This window comes from Oncorhynchus gorbuscha, linkage group LG03, assembly GCF_021184085.1.
Source record: "Oncorhynchus gorbuscha isolate QuinsamMale2020 ecotype Even-year linkage group LG03, OgorEven_v1.0, whole genome shotgun sequence".
Classification (NCBI taxonomy): domain Eukaryota; kingdom Metazoa; phylum Chordata; class Actinopteri; order Salmoniformes; family Salmonidae; genus Oncorhynchus; species Oncorhynchus gorbuscha.
This window is the reverse complement of record NC_060175.1, coordinates 17,946,415-17,966,148: the sequence shown is the minus strand read 5'-3', so window position 1 is coordinate 17,966,148 and position 19,734 is coordinate 17,946,415. Positions and strand designations below refer to the sequence as shown.

The following is a 19,734-nucleotide window of genomic DNA, read 5'->3' as shown; positions in this document are numbered from 1 at the left end:
TACTCTGTCATAGGGAAGGGGTACTCTGGAGTCACGCCCCACTACTCTGTCATAGGGAAGGGGTACTCTGGAGTCACGCCCCGCTACTCTGTCATAGGGAAGGGGTACTCTGGAGTCACGCCCCGCTACTCTGTCATAGGGAAGGGGTACTCTGGAGCCACGCCCCGCTACTCTGTCATAGGGAAGGGGTACTCTGGAGTCATGCCCCGCTACTCTGTCATAGGGAAGGGGTACTCTGGAGTCACGCCCCGCTACTCTGTCATAGGGAAGGGGTACTCTGGAGTCACGCCCCGCTACTCTGTCATAGGGAAGGGGTACTCTGGAGTCACGCCCCGCTACTCTGTCATAGGGAAGGGGTACTCTGTCATAGGGAAGGGGTACTCTGGAGTCACGCCCCGCTACTCTGTCATAGGGAAGGGGTACTCTGGAGTCACGCCCCGCTACTCTGTCATAGGGAAGGGGTACTCTGGAGTCACGCCCCGCTACTCTGTCATAGGGAAGGGGTACTCTGGAGTCACGCCCCGCTACTCTGTCATAGGGAAGGGGTACTCTGGAGTCACGCCCCGCTACTCTGTCATAGGGAAGGGGTACTCTGGAGTCACGCCCGCTACTCTGTCATAGGGAAGGGGTACTCTGGAGTCACGCCCCGCTACTCTGTCATAGGGAAGGGGTACTCTGGAGTCACGCCCGCTACTCTGTCATAGGGAAGGGGTACTCTGGAGTCACGCCCCGCTACTCTGTCATAGGGAAGGGGTACTCTGGAGTCACGCCCTGCTACTCTGTCATAGGGAAGGGGTACTCTGGAGTCACGCCCCACTACTCTGTCATAGGGAAGGGGTACTCTGTAGTCACGCCCCGCTACTCTGTCATAGGGAAGGGGTACTCTGGAGTCACGCCCCGCTACTCTGTCATAGGGAAGGGGTACTCTGGAGTCACGCCCCGCTACTCTGTCATAGGGAAGGGGTACTCTGGAGTCATGCCCCGCTACTCTGTCATAGGGAAGGGGTACTCTGGAGTCACGCCCCGCTACTCTGTCATAGGGAAGGGGTACTCTGGAGTCACGCCCCGCTACTCTGTCATAGGGAAGGGGTACTCTGGAGTCACGCCCGCTACTCTGTCATAGGGAAGGGGTACTCTGGAGTCACGCCCGCTACTCTGTCATAGGGAAGGGGTACTCTGGAGTCACGCCCGCTACTCTGTCATAGGGAAGGGGTACTCTGGAGTCACGCCCCGCTACTCTGTCATAGGGAAGGGGTACTCTGGAGTCACGCCCCGCTACTCTGTCATAGGGAAGGGGTACTCTGGAGTCACGCCCGCTACCCTGTCATAGGGAAGGGGTACTCTGGAGTCACGTCCCGCTACTCTGTCATAGGGAAGGGGTACTCTGGAGTCACGCCCCGCTACTCTGTCATAGGGAAGGGGTACTCTGGAGTCACGCCCCGCTACTCTGTCATAGGGAAGGGGTACTCTGGAGTCACGCCCCGCTACTCTGTCATAGGGAAGGGGTACTCTGGAGTCACGCCCCGCTACTCTGTCATAGGGAAGGGGTACTCTGTCATAGGGAAGGGGTACTCTGGAGTCACGCCCCGCTACTCTGTCATAGGGAAGGGGTACTCTGTCATAGGGAAGGGGTACTCTGTTTGTATGGATGAGAATGTTTTTAGTTACCATCATTATGAAACTGGTATCTTCTGTATGACATATGTATGATATACCAATATGTATTAATAAAGTACAGTACTCTATATTCAAAAAGTGTTTTTATATTGATGTGTAGATTTTGTACTTACCTGTGTTCTGTCTTTCAGGTGACATCCACCTGCGTCCCAGCCCCAGACCTGGTGAGGATTCATTTAACTCTGTCCTCCTGCCTTCATGTCATTGTAATTTGGTTTGTTTGAACTTAGTTTGGCATTAGTAAGGTGTTCTCCACTTTGTCTTCACATTCTGATACTCACTGCAATGTTGTACTACAAAAGCCCCAAACTAAAATAGTTGATCTCTTTCCCTCATTCTCAGCAGGGCTCCACAAGGTCTTCGTCCCAGAAGAAGAGGAACTCCCTTCCCAGGTACCAATCACATATTTACCAGTGAAGGACTTGTTATATTTCTACTTAGTAGTGAAGGACGTGTTCTCTTTCAGTCAGTAGTGAAGGACTTGGGACAAGATTAAATCTGTTGCAGGTAGTGTATTATTTACTCAGGAGTGTGAGTGTGGAGTAATTAGATTTATTAGGATCCACATTAACCAATGTCACGTCCTGACCTTAGTTCCTTTTGTATGTCTCTGTTTTAGTTTGGTTGGGGTAGGCATTCTATGTTTTTGTTCTATGCTTTCTATTTCTATGTGTTTGGCCTGGTATGGTTCCCAATCGGAGGCAGCTGGCAATCGTTGTCTCTGATTGAGAACCATACATAGGCAGCCTGTTTTCCCACTATGGGTAGTTATTTTCTGTTTAGTGTTTTTGTTGCACCTTGCGAAACTGTTAGTTTGTCGGTTTGTTGTTTTTGTTTGAGTATTCATCTTTATTAAAAGTATCAGTCAAAAGTACCAGTCAAAGGTTTGGACACAACAACTCATTCAAGGGTTTTTCTTTATTTTTTACTATTTTCTACATCGTAGAATAATAGTGAAGACATCACAACTATTAAATAATAATGGAATCATGTAGTAACCAAAAAAGTGTTAAAAAAATCAAAATATGTTTTATATTTGAGATTTTTCAAAGTAGCCACCATTTGCCTTGATGACAGCTTTGCACAATCTTGGCATTCTCTCAACCAACTTCATGAATGCTTGTCCAACAGTCTTGAAGGAGTTCCCACATATCCTGAGCACTTGTTGGCTGCTTTTCTTTCACTCTGCGGTCCAACAAATCCCAAACCATCTCAATTGGGTTGAGGTTGGGTGATTGTGGAGGCCAGGTCATCTGATGCAGCACTCAATCACTCTCCTTGGTCAAATAGTCCTTACACAGCCTGGAGGTGTGTTTTCGGTCATTGTCCTGTTGAAAAACAAATGATAGTCCCAAGCACAAACCAGATGGGATGGTGTTTCGCTGCAGAATGCTGTGGTAGACATGCTGGTTAAGTATGCCTTGAATTCTAAATAAATCACTGACAGTGTCACCAGCAAAGCACCCCCACACCATCACACCATGTTTCATGGTGGGAACCACACATGCGGAGATCATCCGTTCACCTACTTTGTGTCTCATAAAGACACGGTGGTTGTAACCAAAAATCCCCAAAATCTCATCAGACCAAAGGACAGATTTCCACCAGTCTAATGTTCATTGCTCATGTTTCTAGGCCCAAGAAAGTCTCTTCTTCTCATTCTCGCTTGATGGTTTTTGCGACTGCATTTGAAGAAACTTTCAAAGTTCTTGACATTTTCCAGATTGACTGACCTTCAGGTCTTAAAGTAATGATGGACTGTCGTTTCTCTTTGCTTATTTGAGCTGTTCTTGCCATAATATGGACTTTTACCAAATAGGGCTATCTTCTGTATACCAATACTACCTTGTCACAACATAACTGATTTGCTCAAACACAGTAAGAAGGAAAGAAATACCACAAATGAACTTTTAACAAGGCACACCTGTTAATTAAAATGCATTCCAGGTCATGAATCTGGTTGAGAGTATTTCAAGAGTGTGCAAAGCTGTCATCAAGGCAAAGGGTGGCTACTTTGAAGAATCTCAAATCTCAAATATATTATGATTTGTTTAACACTTTTTTGGTTACGACATGATTCCATATGTGTTATTTAATAGTTTTGATGTCTTCACTATTATTCTACAATGTTTGCTAAGAGCTGGCAGCAAACTGATAGGTCTGCTTTTAGAACCAGTAAAGGTTGCTTTACTGCTCTTGGGTAGCAGAATGACTTTGTCTTCCCACCAGGCCTGAGGACAAAGACTTTCCTCTAGGCTCAGATTAAATAAAGGAGTGACTATAGAGTCAGTTACCATCCTCAGTAGCTTTCCATCTAAGTTGTCAATGCCAGGAGGTTTGTCGTTATTGATCAAAACTAATAATAATTGTTCTACTTCTCCCACACTAGCTTTACAACATTCTAACTTACATTACTTTTCTTTCATTATTATTTTTTTTATGCATGAGTATGATGGCTCACTTTCAGTTGTTGGCATATCCTGCGTAATTTTGCCCACTTCACAAATTAAATTAATCAAGACCTGGCCAGATGAAAAACGCAAAGTGATTGTTTTTGTGGTTTCCCAGCAAGAAATGTGAATCTTTGAGTGGGTGATGAAGGAGAAATGAAGATAGACAGCGATGATGGAGAGATCGATAGAGTAATTGACCCTCTTTCTCCCTTTCCTCCTTCCCCTCTCTCCTCTCCTCCAGGAGTGTGAATCATGTGATGGAGAGAGTGATGGCGAGGCACTATGACTTTGACCTCACCTACATCACTGAGCGGATTATTTCTGTCTTCTTTCTGCCTCACCTGGAAGAACAACGTTACCGTGGCAACCTACAGGAAGTGGCTGCTATGCTCAAGTCCAAACATCAAGATAAGTTCCTGGTGAGTTGGGGGAAGGGGGAGGGGGGGGGACTACTGTATTTGGAAAAAAGCAATTCACACATCCAAAATGTGAACTGTGTTGGCAACTAAGCAGACTGAAACAGGGAGGGAGGAACTATGCTCGTTTAAAAGTTCTTGCAAATTGTTTTCAAACTTTTGCGTGCGATAATGAACATGACCCTGGTGCTGGCAACATCAGTCGATACATATGTATAAAAAGAAGCCCACATGCCGTGTTGCCACTCCACAGATTTAATTTATTGTCTTATCACCCCGCCATGAGAGGACTGGCATGGGTGCGGGCTTTTGCTCCTGCCAAGCAGTAACATTCCTAATTCAATTTATCAACTAATCATTGTCCTGAATTAAGGCTCTGATTTTTGGAATGGGGCGTTATAATACTTGGGTGAAGTAAATACATGTACCCACAACGGCCCTTACAAGGTAAGGTTTCCCACTTCTGTCCATATGGAGATAAAATGGACATTTAAATGGAATACATTTATTGTATGATCCATTTTATCAAACATTATACTCACAAATTGCAAAGAAAAGGAGATCACATTTAATTTGAAACAGATTTTAATTTGTCCCTGACACTTTTATAATACCAAAAACAAAGGTGTGTGTGTGTTTGTTTCCTTGTTCTGGCAGAAATGTAATGATCCGTGAACAACAGTGTTTTGTATCGTAACCTGCGAACCATTGAGCGCTAATGCCATCTTCTCCCATTAGTCTTTTATGTAGCTAGTAAGAGACCATAAGTCATGCTTACATTCCGTTTCGGTATTAACTACGTTACTGTGTGGTGTTATGAAGAAGCAATGCAAACAGTATATTGTTGTTTGTAAACAAACGCTCATTGTTTTGTTTCCTGTAATCACATACGTGATGTGCATTTTTGCCACACAACTTGCAGTCAACGTTGAGACAAAGTTGTGTTGTGGTTGTGTGCTTGCCGGGTATGACATTGTTGATTTCCTCGTCTTTTTGTCTCAACATCTACCTCTCCCAGCTCTTAAACCTGTCTGAGAAGCGTCATGACATCACACGACTCAGCCCCAAGGTAGGTTGACTACATACACACTAGGGCTGACCCCATGTAGTCAACTGATCGTTTGTTTGGTCGATAGGCTGTTGGTCGACCAAGATTTTTAAAGTTTTTAGTCAAACAGTCGTAAATATATAAATCAGACAGGTGTCACGATGTCTGATTCATGCCTGTGTGAGTGGACTAATCCATTGTGGAGGCCGTGGGGGTGGCACACCAGTATCACCAGTAGTACATTTACCGTTAATTGCCATAATTTCTCATCTGCAATGTTTACCGTTCTCATTGTCAAGACTGGAAACGTTGTTTTCAGATCGCACCACCTCGGCATTTCATTCCATTTATGAGTTGTCAATTTATTAATTGTCTTTCATTTGTAGTTCTCCTGTCAGTGTTGAGTAAGGACGAGCACCTGATTATGCAGAGAAGTAGGCCTTAGGCTACATGGCATGCGCGCAAATATAGGCCTATAAAATGTGCCCATTTGGGGATCTGTTAGCATTTAAAAAAAAAATATATATATATTACTTGAAAGGGTTTTCTTTTGCAATTCTGTACAAACAAAAGCACACAAGAAAAAAAAAGAAAGTAAAACACAGCTGCCAGACATATGAAATGAAGTATTGCTTAGGCAAGACAAATCAAATCAAATTTTATTTGTCACATACACATGGTTAGCAGATGTTAATGCGAGTGTAGCGAAATGCTTGTGCTTCTAGTTCCGACAATGCAGTAATAACCAACAAGTAATCTAACTAACAATTCCAAAACTACTGTCTTATACACAGTGTAAGGGGATAAAGAATATGTACATAAGGATACCAATTTGTAAGTCGCTCTGGATAAGAGCGTCTGCTAAATGACTTAAATGTAAATGTAAATATATGAATGAGTGATGGTACAGGGCAGCATAGGCAAGATACAGTAGATGGTATCGAGTACAGTATATACATATGAGATGAGTATGTAAACAAAGTGGCATAGTTAAAGTGGCTAGTGATAAATGTATTACATAAGGATGCAGTCGATGATATAGAGTACAGTATATACGTATGCATATGAGATGAATAATGTAGGGTAAGTAACATTATATAAGGTAGCTTTGTTTAAAGTGGCTAGTGATATATTTACATCATTTCCCATCAATTCCCATTATTAAAGTGGCTGGAGTTGAGTCAGTGTCAATGTCAGTGTGTTGGCAGCAGCCACTCAATGTTAGTGGTGGCTGTTTAACAGTCTGATGGCCTTGAGATAGAAGCTGTTTTTCAGTCTCTCGGTCCCAGCTTTGATGCACCTGTACTGACCTCGCCTTCTGGATGATAGCGGGGTGAACAGGCAGTGGCTCGGGTGGTTGTTGTCCTTGATGATCTTTATGGCCTTCCTGTAACATCGGGTGGTGTAGGTGTCCTGGAGGGCAGGTAGTTTGCCCCCAGTGATGCGTTGTGCAGACCTCACTACCCTCTGGAGAGCCTTACGGTTGAGGGCGGAGCAGTTGCCGTACCAGGCGGTGATACAGCCCGCCAGGATGCTCTCGATTGTGCATCTGTAGAAGTTTGTGAGTGCTTTTGCTGACAAGCCAAATTTCTTCAGCCTCCTGAGGTTGAAGAGGCGCTGCTGCGCCTTCTTCACGATGCTGTCTGTGTGAGTGGACCAATTCAGTTTGTCTGTGATGTGTATGCCGAGGAACTTAAAACTTGCTACCCTCTCCACTACTGTTCCATCGATGTGGATAGGGGGGTGCTCCCTCTGCTGTTTCCTGAAGTCCACGATAATCTCCTTTGTTTTGTTGACGTTGAGTGTGAGGTTATTTTCCTGACACCACACTCCGATGGCCCTCACCTCCTCCCTGTAGGCCGTCTCGTCGTTGTTGGTAATCAAGCCTACCACTGTTGTGTCGTCCGCAAACTTGATGATTGAGTTGGAGGCGTGCGTGGCCACGCAGTCGTGGGTGAACAGGGAGTACAGGCGACGGCTCAGAACACCCCCGTTGTGGGGCCCCCGTGTTGAGGATCAGCGGGGAGGAGATGTTGTTGACTACCCTCACCACCTGGGGGTGGCCCGTCAGGAAGTCCAGTACCCAGTTGCACAGGCGGGGTCGAGACCCAGGGTCTAGTCTCTCAAAGCACTTCATGATGACGGAAGTGAGTGCTACGGGGCGGTAGTCGTTTAGCTCAGTTACCTTAGCTTTCTTGGGACAAGAGAAAAGCAATGACAGTTACAACAGCAATACGTGTTCCTAGTTAGTGTTCACAGTCAGTCTCTGTGCAGACGGTCCAGAAACAGACCCCAAACCTTGAGAAAACTGCTGGAGGAGTTGGTCCTAAAAAAACTAATATTTTCCAAGTTAATAGTGTTAATAATTTCTGCTAGCCATCTACTGAAGCAAGGGGGGTGACTTCCATTCTGTGAGGGTTTCGTCTTTGCAGCCAAAGAGAGTGAGATCTGCCTATGGGTCAATGGCCCTCTCAGTTGAAGTCGAAAGTTTACATTAGGTTGGAGTCATTAAAAATTGTTTTTCAACCACTCCACAAATTTCTTGTCCTAACCGACGTGCCAAAACTATAGTTTGTTAACATCTACTTTGTGTATGACACAAGTAATTTTTCCAACACTTGTTTACAGACAGATTATTTCACTTATAATTCACTGTATCACAATTCCAGTGGGTCAGAAGTTTACATACACTAAGTTGACTGTGCCTTTAAACAGCTTGGAAAATTCCAGAAAATTATGTCATGGCTTTAGAAGCTTCTGTTAGGTTAATTGACATAATTTGAGTCAATTGGAGGTGTACCTGTGGATGTATTTCAAGGCCTACCTTCAAACTCAGTGCCTCTTTGCTTGATATCATGGGAAAATCAAAAGAAATCAGCCAAAAAATTGTAATTCCTTGGGAGCAATTTCCAAATGCCTGAAAGAATCACGTTCATCGGTTCAAACAATAGTACGCAAGTATAAACACCATGGGACCATGCTGCCATCATACCGCTCACGGCAGAGACACATTCTGTCTCTGGAATGTACTTTGGTGCAAAAAGTGCAAATCAATCCCAGAACAGCAGCATAGGACCTTGTGAAGATACTGGAGGAAACCGGTACGAAAGTATCTATATCCACAGTAAAACGAGTCCTAAATCGACATAACCTGAAAGACTTGTGTTCCATATTTGGCCACTGCCCAGTTGCCAGTACGTTAATGCCCTGGCATTTGCAGCCTAGTAATAATTATTGAAGATAGGTAGGCAGGCCTAAGCCGCCACTTTCCTTGGGCTTTTGCAAGTGTGCTTTAGGAATAAGTGGTTTTTGTAACCCCAGACAAATTACAAGATTGTAAAAAAATGATTAGGTAATACAAATTGGGAGATTCTGGCAAATAGTGGCTTCATACAATGATTTTGGCAAAATATTATTTTCTGTTGAATCAGTGAACATCCTGAGTAAGAGGGGAGCGAGAGCTTCGCTGAAGGTTTTATAAAATTCACAGCCAAAACCATCCGGGCCTGCAGCCTTTCCAGGTGGGAAAGCTTTTATTGCCTCGATTCATTCCTCTGTTGTGAAATTTGAGTTAAAACATTTTTTTTTACGCTATCATCAAGTTTTGGTAGGCTGGCGGAATCAAAGAAGATGCATCAGTTCCAGAAGCATCGGATCTGGAAGAATAGAACTCTGAGTAAAATTCTTTGAAGCAGTTGTTTATCTTTTTAGGGTCTGTCAGCAAAGTACCTGCCCTAGACCAGATTTCACGGATTGCTCTATTTGCCTGGGCGCCCTTTAGATGTCTGTCCAGCAACCTTTCCGGTTTGTCCCCTAGTTCAAATTATTTTGTCTCAGTAGGAGGTTACTGACCTGTGAACCAAGAATAGAATTGTATTCATACTTTAATTTGAAAATATTGTTGAAGTTCTGTATGTCTCCTCTAACCGACTCCGTTTCCCTTTTTTTATGGCAGACTGAAATAATATGACCTCTCATAACCACTTTAAATGTGTCCCATAGTGTAGAATCAGATACCACTCCTGTGTCATTAGTCTTGAGGAACTCTGTGAGCAGGAGCGGTTAAAACGCCAACTGTAATTCTGTTTTGGTAAAGAAAGATTGAGGGACAACATAATTGGACTGTGGTCGCTTATTAAGATGATATGGTGTTTAGAATTAAGCACATCAGTTTGGAATCTATAAGGAAGTAGTCGATTCTAGAATAAGACTTGTGAACATGACAGTAGAATGAGTACTCTTTGTCTGTGTGATGTTGCAGTCTCCAGATGTCCACTAGATTCCTGGATTAGATTATTTAGATTATTTAGAACCTGGTCAGAGGTGATATTTGAAGTAGTACATGTAGACAGTCAGTCAAGATATGGAACAAGGTAACAAATAAAATCACCTCTAATTATTAAATTAGTGGTACTAAGATCTGGGAGCAAATCAAAAACATCACGAAATAAATGTTAGAGCCATAGACGTTCAATAAGGTGACAGGAAAAGAATGAATGTTCCCTGATACATGTGGGTCTGTAGACATGGAGGAGAGTTGAAAATGGATGTTTTTATGAAAGAGAGTAGCGACACTTCTAGCTTTGGAGGAGAAGGGTGATTGATAAACTTGAGAAATTCAGTTGGATCTCAGATGCCGCTGCACCGTGGCTAAAGTGCATTTCTTGCAGGAAAATTGTCAGCACCAAGTGATTTCAAGTGCTTTAATACCGTGCGCCGTTGCTCCATCGCCTCCACCTCTCCATTGGTCTGCAACACATCTCGGAATGTGCACCGTTGCTCCATCACCTCCACCTCTCCATTGGTCTGCAACACATCTCGGAATGTGCACCGTTGCTCCATCACCTCCACCTCTCCATTGGTCTGCAACACATCTCGGAATGTGCGCCGTTGCTCCATCACCTCCACCTCTCCATTGGTCTGCAACACATCTCGGAATGTGCGCCGTTGCTCCATCACCTCCACCTCTCCATTGGTCTGCAACACATCTCGGAATGTGCGCCGTTGCTCCATCACCTCCACCTCTCCATTGGTCTGCAACACATCTCGGAATGTGCGCCGTTGCTCCATCACCTCCACCTCTCCATTGGTCTGCAACACATCTCGGAATGTGCGCCGTTGCTCCATCACCTCCACCTCTCCATTGGTCTGCAACACATCTCGGAATGTGCGCCGTTGCTCCATCACCTCCACCTCTCCATTGGTCTGCAACACATCTCGGAATGTGTGCCGTTGCTCCATCACCTCCACGGTGTAGTCGGGGAAGATTCAAATCTTTTGACCTTTGTATTCCATAGCTCGCTGTCGTCCAAGTCGTAGAATGAGCTCCTTTTCCTTAAAGTGATGTTCCCTTTGCAATTATGGTGTGCAGCCTCACCTGGTGAGGGCTTTATCTGTAGAGAGTGGTGTGCACGGTCAATGATGAGGGGCTTTGGGAAGTCATCATTGCCCAGCAGCTTGGTAATGAGCTTGGATGCAAACTATGTGGGTTTACCATGTTCTTCGTCCTCCAAAATCCCCACAAGTTTGATGCTCAGCCTGCGACTTTGGCCTTCTAAGTCAAGAACCTTGGCTTGGAGCGCCTTGTTCTTTTTTAAAAGTTGCGCACAGGTGGTTTCCAGGCCTCCGATCCGGTTGTCATGGTCAGACAGGGCCTCATCAGCTGTGTCCATGCAGCTCTTCAGTTCAGCCTGTGCTATCTTTAGAGACTCAAAATTTGTTTAGAACCTGTCAAAGCGATTGTTGCTAGTTTTTATTACAGCCTCTTTCATTTGTTGACACATTGCCGTGGCATAATCTTGTTTGCTGGGTGTCTGAAGAGATGTCATCTTCAGTACTCAATGGCGCGAGCTGCTGCTTGTTGGGCCTTTGTAGGTTTTGCGTCAGCTGTTCTGTTGGTTAGTGCCTGGGTTATGTACTAAAAAAACTGTAGATATTTTAGCAATTTGGAACTAAAACGGTAATAATTAAAGATTTCAAAATAAGCAGAGAGGTGATCTGAAGGAACGCTTGTACTCCATGCACACTAGCGCCCCGATCTGATGTTATTTCTGATTGTCTTAACTCACCACCACTGTGGAGCTTCTTAAATATGTTTTTCTTCACCTCAAATGCAAGTAAACAAAGTCTATTTTTACATCCATTGAGAATGACAATAGTTCCTCAATGTAGCCTATTTGAAAAATATTTCCAGCTCTCTTTCACTCCGAATGAAAGGGAATTTTCTTTTGTGCTCTGTCATAAAATAGGCCTACCTGATTACTTCTTATCCCTTGCACAAGTAGCCTACAACTTTGTCCGTCCGGAACTCACTGGCTCAGGTAACTCTGAGTGCCCAAAATATTTTATACAATGTTGCAAGTTTGCTAGCATGAGCTTCAGGCTAGACCCAACATGTTTCAAGGTCCTTGCAGACAGGCCATGTGTAACCAATGCGATTTATAGGATATTTATTTTTACCTGAATATTTTCTACATGCAGGGTGCAATGTTATATTGTTTGGCTTTATGTAGGCTATATGGCAATAGAAATTAATTTTAGAGTTTTGAATAACCACATGATAATGATTTTGAGATATGAAGACTTTATTCTAATTGAAATGAAAAAAGGCAGAAATATCGGTAGAAATAAATTGGTACTCCAAATGGGAAAGGGTGGCAACCCCTGGTGTAGCCTATCATCTACCAACAACTTCAGGAGCTTAATGGCAGAATCTGGTTAGGCGATCTTAGTCTCTGGCTCCCTATTGAGTAATTTGTGTGTCTTAATTATTTAATCACAGTGTGCTTAAAGCATCAGACAAGCTCAGTAGCCTAGATATAGTTGGTTTTATTAAAACACATAGGGTGTGTCTATATAGGGACAAATACACATTTAAACATTTAGAACAATCAATTTGTCGGAAGAACAGACCACTCCAGGTCGACCAAGATTTTTTTGGGGGGACAGACCTAAACACACACTTCAGAGTGCTACTAGTCCAGTATTCATGTGTGAATAAGTCGATAAATAATAGCCTGGTCCACATCTGTTTGTGTTGTCTTGCCAACTACTATGGTCATATTGTCATTCCAAACATGACAATATACTTGCAAGAAAGTACAAACAAGTCTGGGAGCAGGCTAACTAAATAGCCCTCAGGACCTAAAATGTTCTCATCTTCAGGTTGAAGACTTTGGCTGGCCCGACCTACACGCCCCTCCGCTGGAGGGGATCTGTGCCATGTGTAAGGTCATGGAGACTTGGCTGACCTCTGACCCCAGCAACGTGATCGTCCTTCACTGCAAGGTCAGGGAGGGTTTAGTGATGTATTGTGTTGTGTTTTCTGTTCAAATATGTCCAGTTATCTTACATCTCTCTTGTATTTTTTTCTCTCTCTCTCTCAGGGAAACACAGGGAAGATTGGGGTCATTGTGGGTGCCTACATGCACTACAGCAAGATCTCTGCAGGGTATGTGATGAGAGTGTGTGTGTGTGTGTGTGTGTGGGGAGGGGGGGGGTAGTAGTAGCCTGTTTATTGATAGACTGTTTGTGTGTGTGTAGAGCGGACCAGGCCCTAACCACTCTGGCCATGAGGAAGTTCTGTGAGGATAAAGTCTCCTCCTCGCTACAACCCTCCCAGAACAGGTAAGAGCATCTCTCCTCTCCCTCTTTCTCTTATGCCATGCAACTTTCCTGCATATTCCTCCCATTTCTCCTCCTTGTGTGTTTTACTCCTAATTTTATAACCCAGTCTCTCTCTTGCACTCTCCTCCCCAGGTATATGTACTACTTTGGGGGTCTGCTGTCGGGGGCGATCAAGATGAACAGCAGTCCTCTGTACCTTCACCATGTTCTGATCCCCAGCCTGCCCAACTTCCAGGCAGCAAGGGGAGGTCAGTGTCCTACTGTACAATGTAATGTAGTACACTACAATGTCAAATCTGTGTTGTTTCAACATCAAATATAAATTACCATGATGCCTAATGGTTATAATTTCAGTCAACTCAGAAGATCAAGTTTAGTTGAAAATGAAAGGTCATATGTGTGTAGGAACTCTTCTTTTCAAGTTGAAACAACAGAAAATGTTGATGGAAATTAGTTGGAACTTATTAGTCTAGTACTGTTAGGAGTATCAACATTAGTATTTTTAGAATAAACTAGTATTTTTATTTAACTTCAAAACTTTGGGGGGATAGATTTCAACTCCTTTAATGACATCACATCAACACCCTCTTTCTCCCCCTGCTGTCTCCTTCTTTCTCACACTCCTCCTCTCTGCACAGGTTACTATCCTTTCCTGAAGATCTACCAGTCTCTACAGCTGGTCTACACCTCGGGCATCTAGTGAGCTAATTCATGTTGTTAACGGTGATTGTGGTGAATAATAGCATATGATCTCTACTGTGTTTTTCACTGTGTTCCCTTTCCACCGTCACACACAGTTGGTACTTGTGTACCTTTGTTGGGACTTGTTTATACGTGCTACTGTCTGTGTTTACATGTGTGCTGGTTTGAGTTTACTCCAACTGAACATGGTTTACCTGTGTGTTACTATGTTGAGGTGTGTTTTACTATGTTAGCATGTGTTTTGACTATGTTTATGTCTGTCTGTATGCATAGCGACCCCCAGGGCTCCAGGGCGAGGAAGCTGTGTGTGACGCTCGAGTCTGCGCTACTGTTGAAGGGGGACATCATGGTGAGAGAGCACTGTTAGACACAAAATTGATGCCCAGTGGCGAGCTTTCACTCCTGTCAATCATACTCTACTATCTCCTATTGGATTATAGCTACAGAAGTAAGCAAACTATCCTCCATATTGCATTTGAATAAGAATTGATTAGAGCTTTTGTTGCCAATGTGGCGCAAAAATAAGCATTTACACTCCAAATTGTATTCTCTCCCTCTCTCCCAACCTTCTCGGTCTCTCCCTCTCTCCCCCTCTCTCTATCCCAACCTTCTCGGTCTCTTCCTCTCTCTCCCAACCTTGTCGGTCTCTTCCTCTCTCCCCCTCTCTCTCCCAACCTTGTCGGTCTCTTCCTCTCTCCCCCTCTCTCTCCCAACCTTCTCGGTCTCTTCCTCTCTCCCTCTCTCTCTCTCAACCTTCTCGGTCTCTTCCTCTCTCCCCCTCTCTCTATCCCAACCTTTTCGGTCTCTTCCTCTCTCCCCCTATCTCTATCCCAACCTTCTCGGTCTCTTCCTCTCTCCCACTCTCTCTATCCCAACCTTCTCGTTCTCTTCCTCTCTCCCCCTCTCTCTATCCCAACCTTCTCGGTCTCTTCCTCTCTCCCCCTCTCTCTATCCCAACCTTCTCGGTCTCTTCCTCTCTCCCCCTCTCTCTATCCCAACCTTCTCGGTCTCTTCCTCTCTCCCCTCTCTCTATCCCAACCTTCTCGGTCTCTTCCTCTCTCCCCCTCTCTCGATCCCAACCTTCTCGGTCTCTTCCTCTCTCCCCCTCTCTCGATCCCAACCTTCTCGGCCTCTTCCTCTCTCCCCCTCTCTCGATCCCAACCTTCTCGGTCTCTTCCTCTCTCCCCCTCTCTCGATCCCAACCTTCTCGGTCTCTCCCCCTCTATCCAGGTGAAGTGCTACCACCGGCGGCCGCGTGGCTCAGAGAGGGAGGCGGTGTTCAGGCTGCAGTTCCACACCTGTACGGTCCACGGAGCTCAGCTGTGGTTCGGCAAGGGAGAGCTGGACCTGGCCTGTGCAGGTACCTTTATCAGGGGTGGGGTAGAGGGGATGTCAGGGAGTTTAGGAAGGAGGGGGAGGGAGGGGAGCAGGGAATGGTTGTGTTTCAGGATGATATGCAGTTGCTTATTATTGGAGGCAGTCAGATAGACAGACACACAAGCACGCAGTCGCTCTCCTTTGCACACGCACACTTGCTTGCTCACTAACACACACACACACACACAAACAGAAATCTGACTTGTAGGCAAGACGCAACACAATCTGACAAGAAGCAACCATTTTTGATAAAATATTTTATTTTTTATTTTAAATAGAATATTGATATACAAATAAACAAGTTATTAGCAAACCTATACCTGCCAATATCCTAACTGATAGCTCAGAGGCAGAGAGTAAGCACATCTCCACTGCCAACTCCAACATCCCCAGAATGGTCTCCAGGTTCTCCATCTCCTCATCAGAAAAGAGCCACTGGGCCTTCCAAGTGTCGCAGCGGTCTTACTGCATCGCAGTGCTTGAGGCTTGACTACAGACCCGGGTTCGATCCCAGGCGCACATTTGGCCCAGCGTCGTCCGGGTTAGGGAAGGGTTTGGTATGCTGGGATTATCTTGTCCCATTGCACTCTAGCAACTCCTTATGGTGGGCCAGTACAACACTTGGAGACTGGGGATGGCCTCCTGCACATGTAGCAGAATAGAGCAAGGGAGAAGTAGATAGAGGGGTATTTACTGAGCTGGTGAAGTCACTTACAGAGCTGGTGAAGTCACTTACTGAGCTGGTAAAGTCACTTACTGAGCTGGTAAAGTCACTTACTGAGCTGGTAAAGTCACTCACTGAGCTGGTGAAGTCACTTACTGAGCTGGTAAAGTCACTTACTGAGCTGGTAAAGTCACTTACTGAGCTGGTAAAGTCACTTACTGAGCTGGTAAAGTCACTTACTGAGCTGGTGAAGTCACTTACAGAGCTGGTAAAGTCACTTACAGAGCTGGTAAAGTCACTTACAGAGCTTTTATCCAAAGCGACTTACAGTCATGTGTGCATACATTCTACGTATGGGTGGTCCCGGGAATCGAACCCACTACCCTGGCGTTACAAGCGCCATGCTCTACCAACTGAGCTACAGAAGGACCACTACAAGTGAAGTCACTTACTGAGCTGGTGAAGTCAGGCTGGGGTAGTGAAGTCACTTACTGAGCTGGTGAAGTCAGGCTGGGGTAGTGAAGTCACTTACTGAGCTGGTGAAGTCAGGCTGGGGTAGTGAAGTCACTTACTGAGCTGGTGAAGTCAGGCTGGGGTAGTGAAGTCACTTACTGAGCTGGTGAAGTCAGGCTGGGGTAGTGAAGTCACTTACTGAGCTGGTGAAGTCAGGCAGAACAGCCTCAACTCGGAGCATGGACTCTACAAGGCCCATTAAAAATCCTTCTTTGACCTGTCTCCTCCCCTTCATTTACACTGATTTGAAGTGGATTTAACACGTGACATCAATAAGGGATCATAGCTTTCACCTGGATTCACCTGGTCAGTCATATCATGGAAGTCACTTACAGAGCTGGTGAAGTCACTTACAGAGCTGGTGAAGTCACTTACTGAGCTGGTGAAGTCACTTACTGAGCTGATGAAGTCACTTACTGAGCTGATGAAGTCACTTACTGAGCTGATGAAGTCACTTACTGAGCTGGTGAAGTCACTTACTGAGCTGGTGAAGTCACTTACTGAGCTGGTGAAGTCACTTACTGAGCTGGTGAAGCCAGGCTGAGCTGGTGAAGTCACTTACTGAGCTGGTGAAGTCACTTACTGAGCTGGTGAAGTCACTTACTGAGCTGGTGAAGTCACTTACTGAGCTGGTGAAGTCACTTACTGAGCTGATGAAGTCACTTACTGAGCTGATGAAGTCACTTACTGAGCTGGTGAAGTCACTTACTGAGCTGGTGAAGTCACTTACTGAGCTGGTGAAGTCACTTACTGAGCTGGTGAAGTCACTTACTGAGCTGGTGAAGTCACTTACTGAGCTGGTGAAGTCACTTACTGAGCTGGTGAAGCCAGGCTGAGGTGGTGAAGCCAGGCTGAGGTGGTGAAGCCACTTACTGAGCTGGCGAAGTCACTTACTGAGCTGGCGAAGTCACTTACTGAGGTGGCGGAGTCAGGCCGAGGTGGCGGAGTCAGGCCGAGGTGGCGGAGTCAGGCCGAGGTGGCGGAGTCAGGCCGAGGTGGCGGAGTCAGGCCGAGGTGGCGGAGTCAGGCCGAGGTGGCGGAGTCACTTACTGAGCTGGTGAAGTCTCAGGCTGGGGTTGTGAAGTCTCAGGCTGGGGTTGTGAAGTCTCAGGCTGGGGTAGTGAAGTCACTTACTGAGCTGGTGAAGTCAGGCTGGGGTAGTGAAGTCACTTACTGAGCTGGTGAAGTCAGGCTGGGGTAGTGAAGTCACTTACTGAGCTGGTGAAGTCAGGCTGGGGTAGTGAAGTCACTTACTGAGCTGGTGAAGTCAGGCTGGGGTAGTGAAGTCACTTACTGAGCTGGTGAAGTCAGGCTGGGGTAGTGAAGTCACTTACTGAGCTCGTGAAGTCAGGCAGAACAGCCTCAACTCGGAGCATGGACTCTACAAGGCCCATTAAAAATCCTTCTTTGACCTGTCTCCTCCCCTTCATTTACACTGATTTGAAGTGGATTTAACAAGTGACATCAATAAGGGATCATAGCTTTCACCTGGATTCACCTGGTCAGTCATATCATGGAAAGACCTGTTCATAATGTTTTGTCGACTCAGTGTATTTATAACATACTTAAACTAAAATGAAATATACTGTGTATAAGATACACACACATGAAATATGTAATGTGTGTGTATCTTATACAGCATATGTAATGTATATTTGATGTATGATTTATATGAGAGAGAGACATTTATATAAAACTGCTTGTTTGGATGCTGATTGGTTGATACAGTGGGGAGAACAAGTATTTGATACACTGCCGATTTTGCAGGTTTTCCTACTTACAAAGCATGTAGAGGTCTTTAATTTTTATCATAGGTACACTTCAACTGTGAGAGATGGAATCTAAAGCAAAAATCCAGAAAATCAGTGTATGATTTTTAACTTCTTGAGTCTTGAGGGTCGGATTTTCGTTTTTTTGGCTAAAAAATATACCCATTTGAAACTGCCTATTTCTCAGGCCCAGAAACTAGAATATGCATATAATTGTCAGATTAGGATAGAAAACACAAAAGTTTCCAAAACTGTCAAATATTGTCTGTGAGTATAACAGAACTGATATAAACCGGAGGAAAATCAAACCAGGAAGTGCTGTTTTTCCTGAAAGCTCTTTGTTCCATTGGATGCCTTCCCTCCATTTAAAGGGATGTCAACCAGATTCCTATGACTTCCTCAAGGTGTCAACTGTCTTTAGACAGAGTTTCAGGATTTTATTTTGAAAAATGAATGAGAAAGACAACATTACGTCAGTGGATAGCTGGGTGTTCGCAGAGTTTTGCTTGCGCAACAGAGTGGGGCAGCCATTGTCTCTCCCTCTCCTATTGAAAAAGTGACAGTCGATTATATATTTGAAAAACAACCTGAGGATTGATTATAAAAAAAACGTTTGACATGTTTCTGTGGACATTACGGATACTATTTGGAATTTTCGTCTACGATGTCATGACCGCTCGAGCCTGTGGATTACTGAACATAACGCGCCAAACAAATGGAGGTATTTTGGATATAAAAATAATCTTTATGGAACAAAAGGAACATTTTTTTTGTAACTGTGAGTCTCGGGAGTGCAAGCATCCAAAGATCATCAAAGGTAAGCGATTTAATCTATTGCTGTTCTGACTTTCGTGACCAATTTACTTGGCTGCTAGTGTTTAATATTTTGTCTACTGAGAGAGATGTTCTTACATAAACGTTTGTTATGCTTTCGCTGAAAAGTTGTATTGAAATCTGACACGCCAGGTGGATTTCGCAACATGCTAAGCTGTGTTTTGCTATATTGCACTTGTGATTTCATGAAACTAAATATTTTTAGTAATTTAATTTGAATTTGGCACGCTACAATTGTGTTGATGAAAATGATCCCGCTAAAGGGATGGGTGCTAAAGGGATGGGTGCGTCAAGAAGTTAAGTAATTAATTAGCATTTTATTGCATGAAATAAGTATTTGATCACCTACCAACCAGTAAGAATTCCGGCTCTCACAGACCTGTTAGTTTTTCTTTAAGAAGCCCTCCTGTTCTCCACTCATTACCTGTATTAACTGCACCTGTTTGAACTAGTTACCTTTATAAAAGACACCTGTCCACACACTCAATCAAACAAACAGACTCCAACCTCTCCACAATGGCCAAGACCAGAGAGCTGTGTAAGGACATCAGGGTTAAAATTGTAGACCTGCACAAGGCTGGGATGGGCTACAGGACAATACGCAAGCAGCTTGCCCGAGATGGCATAGCAGTTCAGACGTCTTTTGTCCTTGTCT

The 19,734-nt window shown here is 44.6% G+C and overlaps 1 protein-coding gene across 3 annotated transcripts in view; it reads left to right on the top strand.

The window, feature by feature from the left end:
* The window catches only part of LOC124027113 (tensin-2-like), a 55,333-nt gene that overhangs the window by 14,983 nt on the left and 20,616 nt on the right, over window positions 1-19,734 (top strand). For 2 of the 3 annotated variants that reach the window (XM_046339647.1, XM_046339645.1), the window contains exons 2-12: window positions 1,809-1,841; window positions 2,020-2,069; window positions 4,372-4,549; window positions 5,565-5,615; window positions 12,759-12,881; window positions 12,980-13,044; window positions 13,137-13,220; window positions 13,353-13,468; window positions 13,859-13,919; window positions 14,196-14,271; window positions 15,153-15,282. In XM_046339647.1, the coding sequence (XP_046195603.1) occupies window positions 4,388-4,549; window positions 5,565-5,615; window positions 12,759-12,881; window positions 12,980-13,044; window positions 13,137-13,220; window positions 13,353-13,468; window positions 13,859-13,919; window positions 14,196-14,271; window positions 15,153-15,282 (868 nt within the window). In that variant the 5' untranslated portion in view covers window positions 1,809-1,841; window positions 2,020-2,069; window positions 4,372-4,387. The remainder of the gene's footprint in view (window positions 1-1,808; window positions 1,842-2,019; window positions 2,070-4,371; window positions 4,550-5,564; window positions 5,616-12,758; window positions 12,882-12,979; window positions 13,045-13,136; window positions 13,221-13,352; window positions 13,469-13,858; window positions 13,920-14,195; window positions 14,272-15,152; window positions 15,283-19,734) is intronic. The other variant, XM_046339646.1, reaches the window with a different exon arrangement.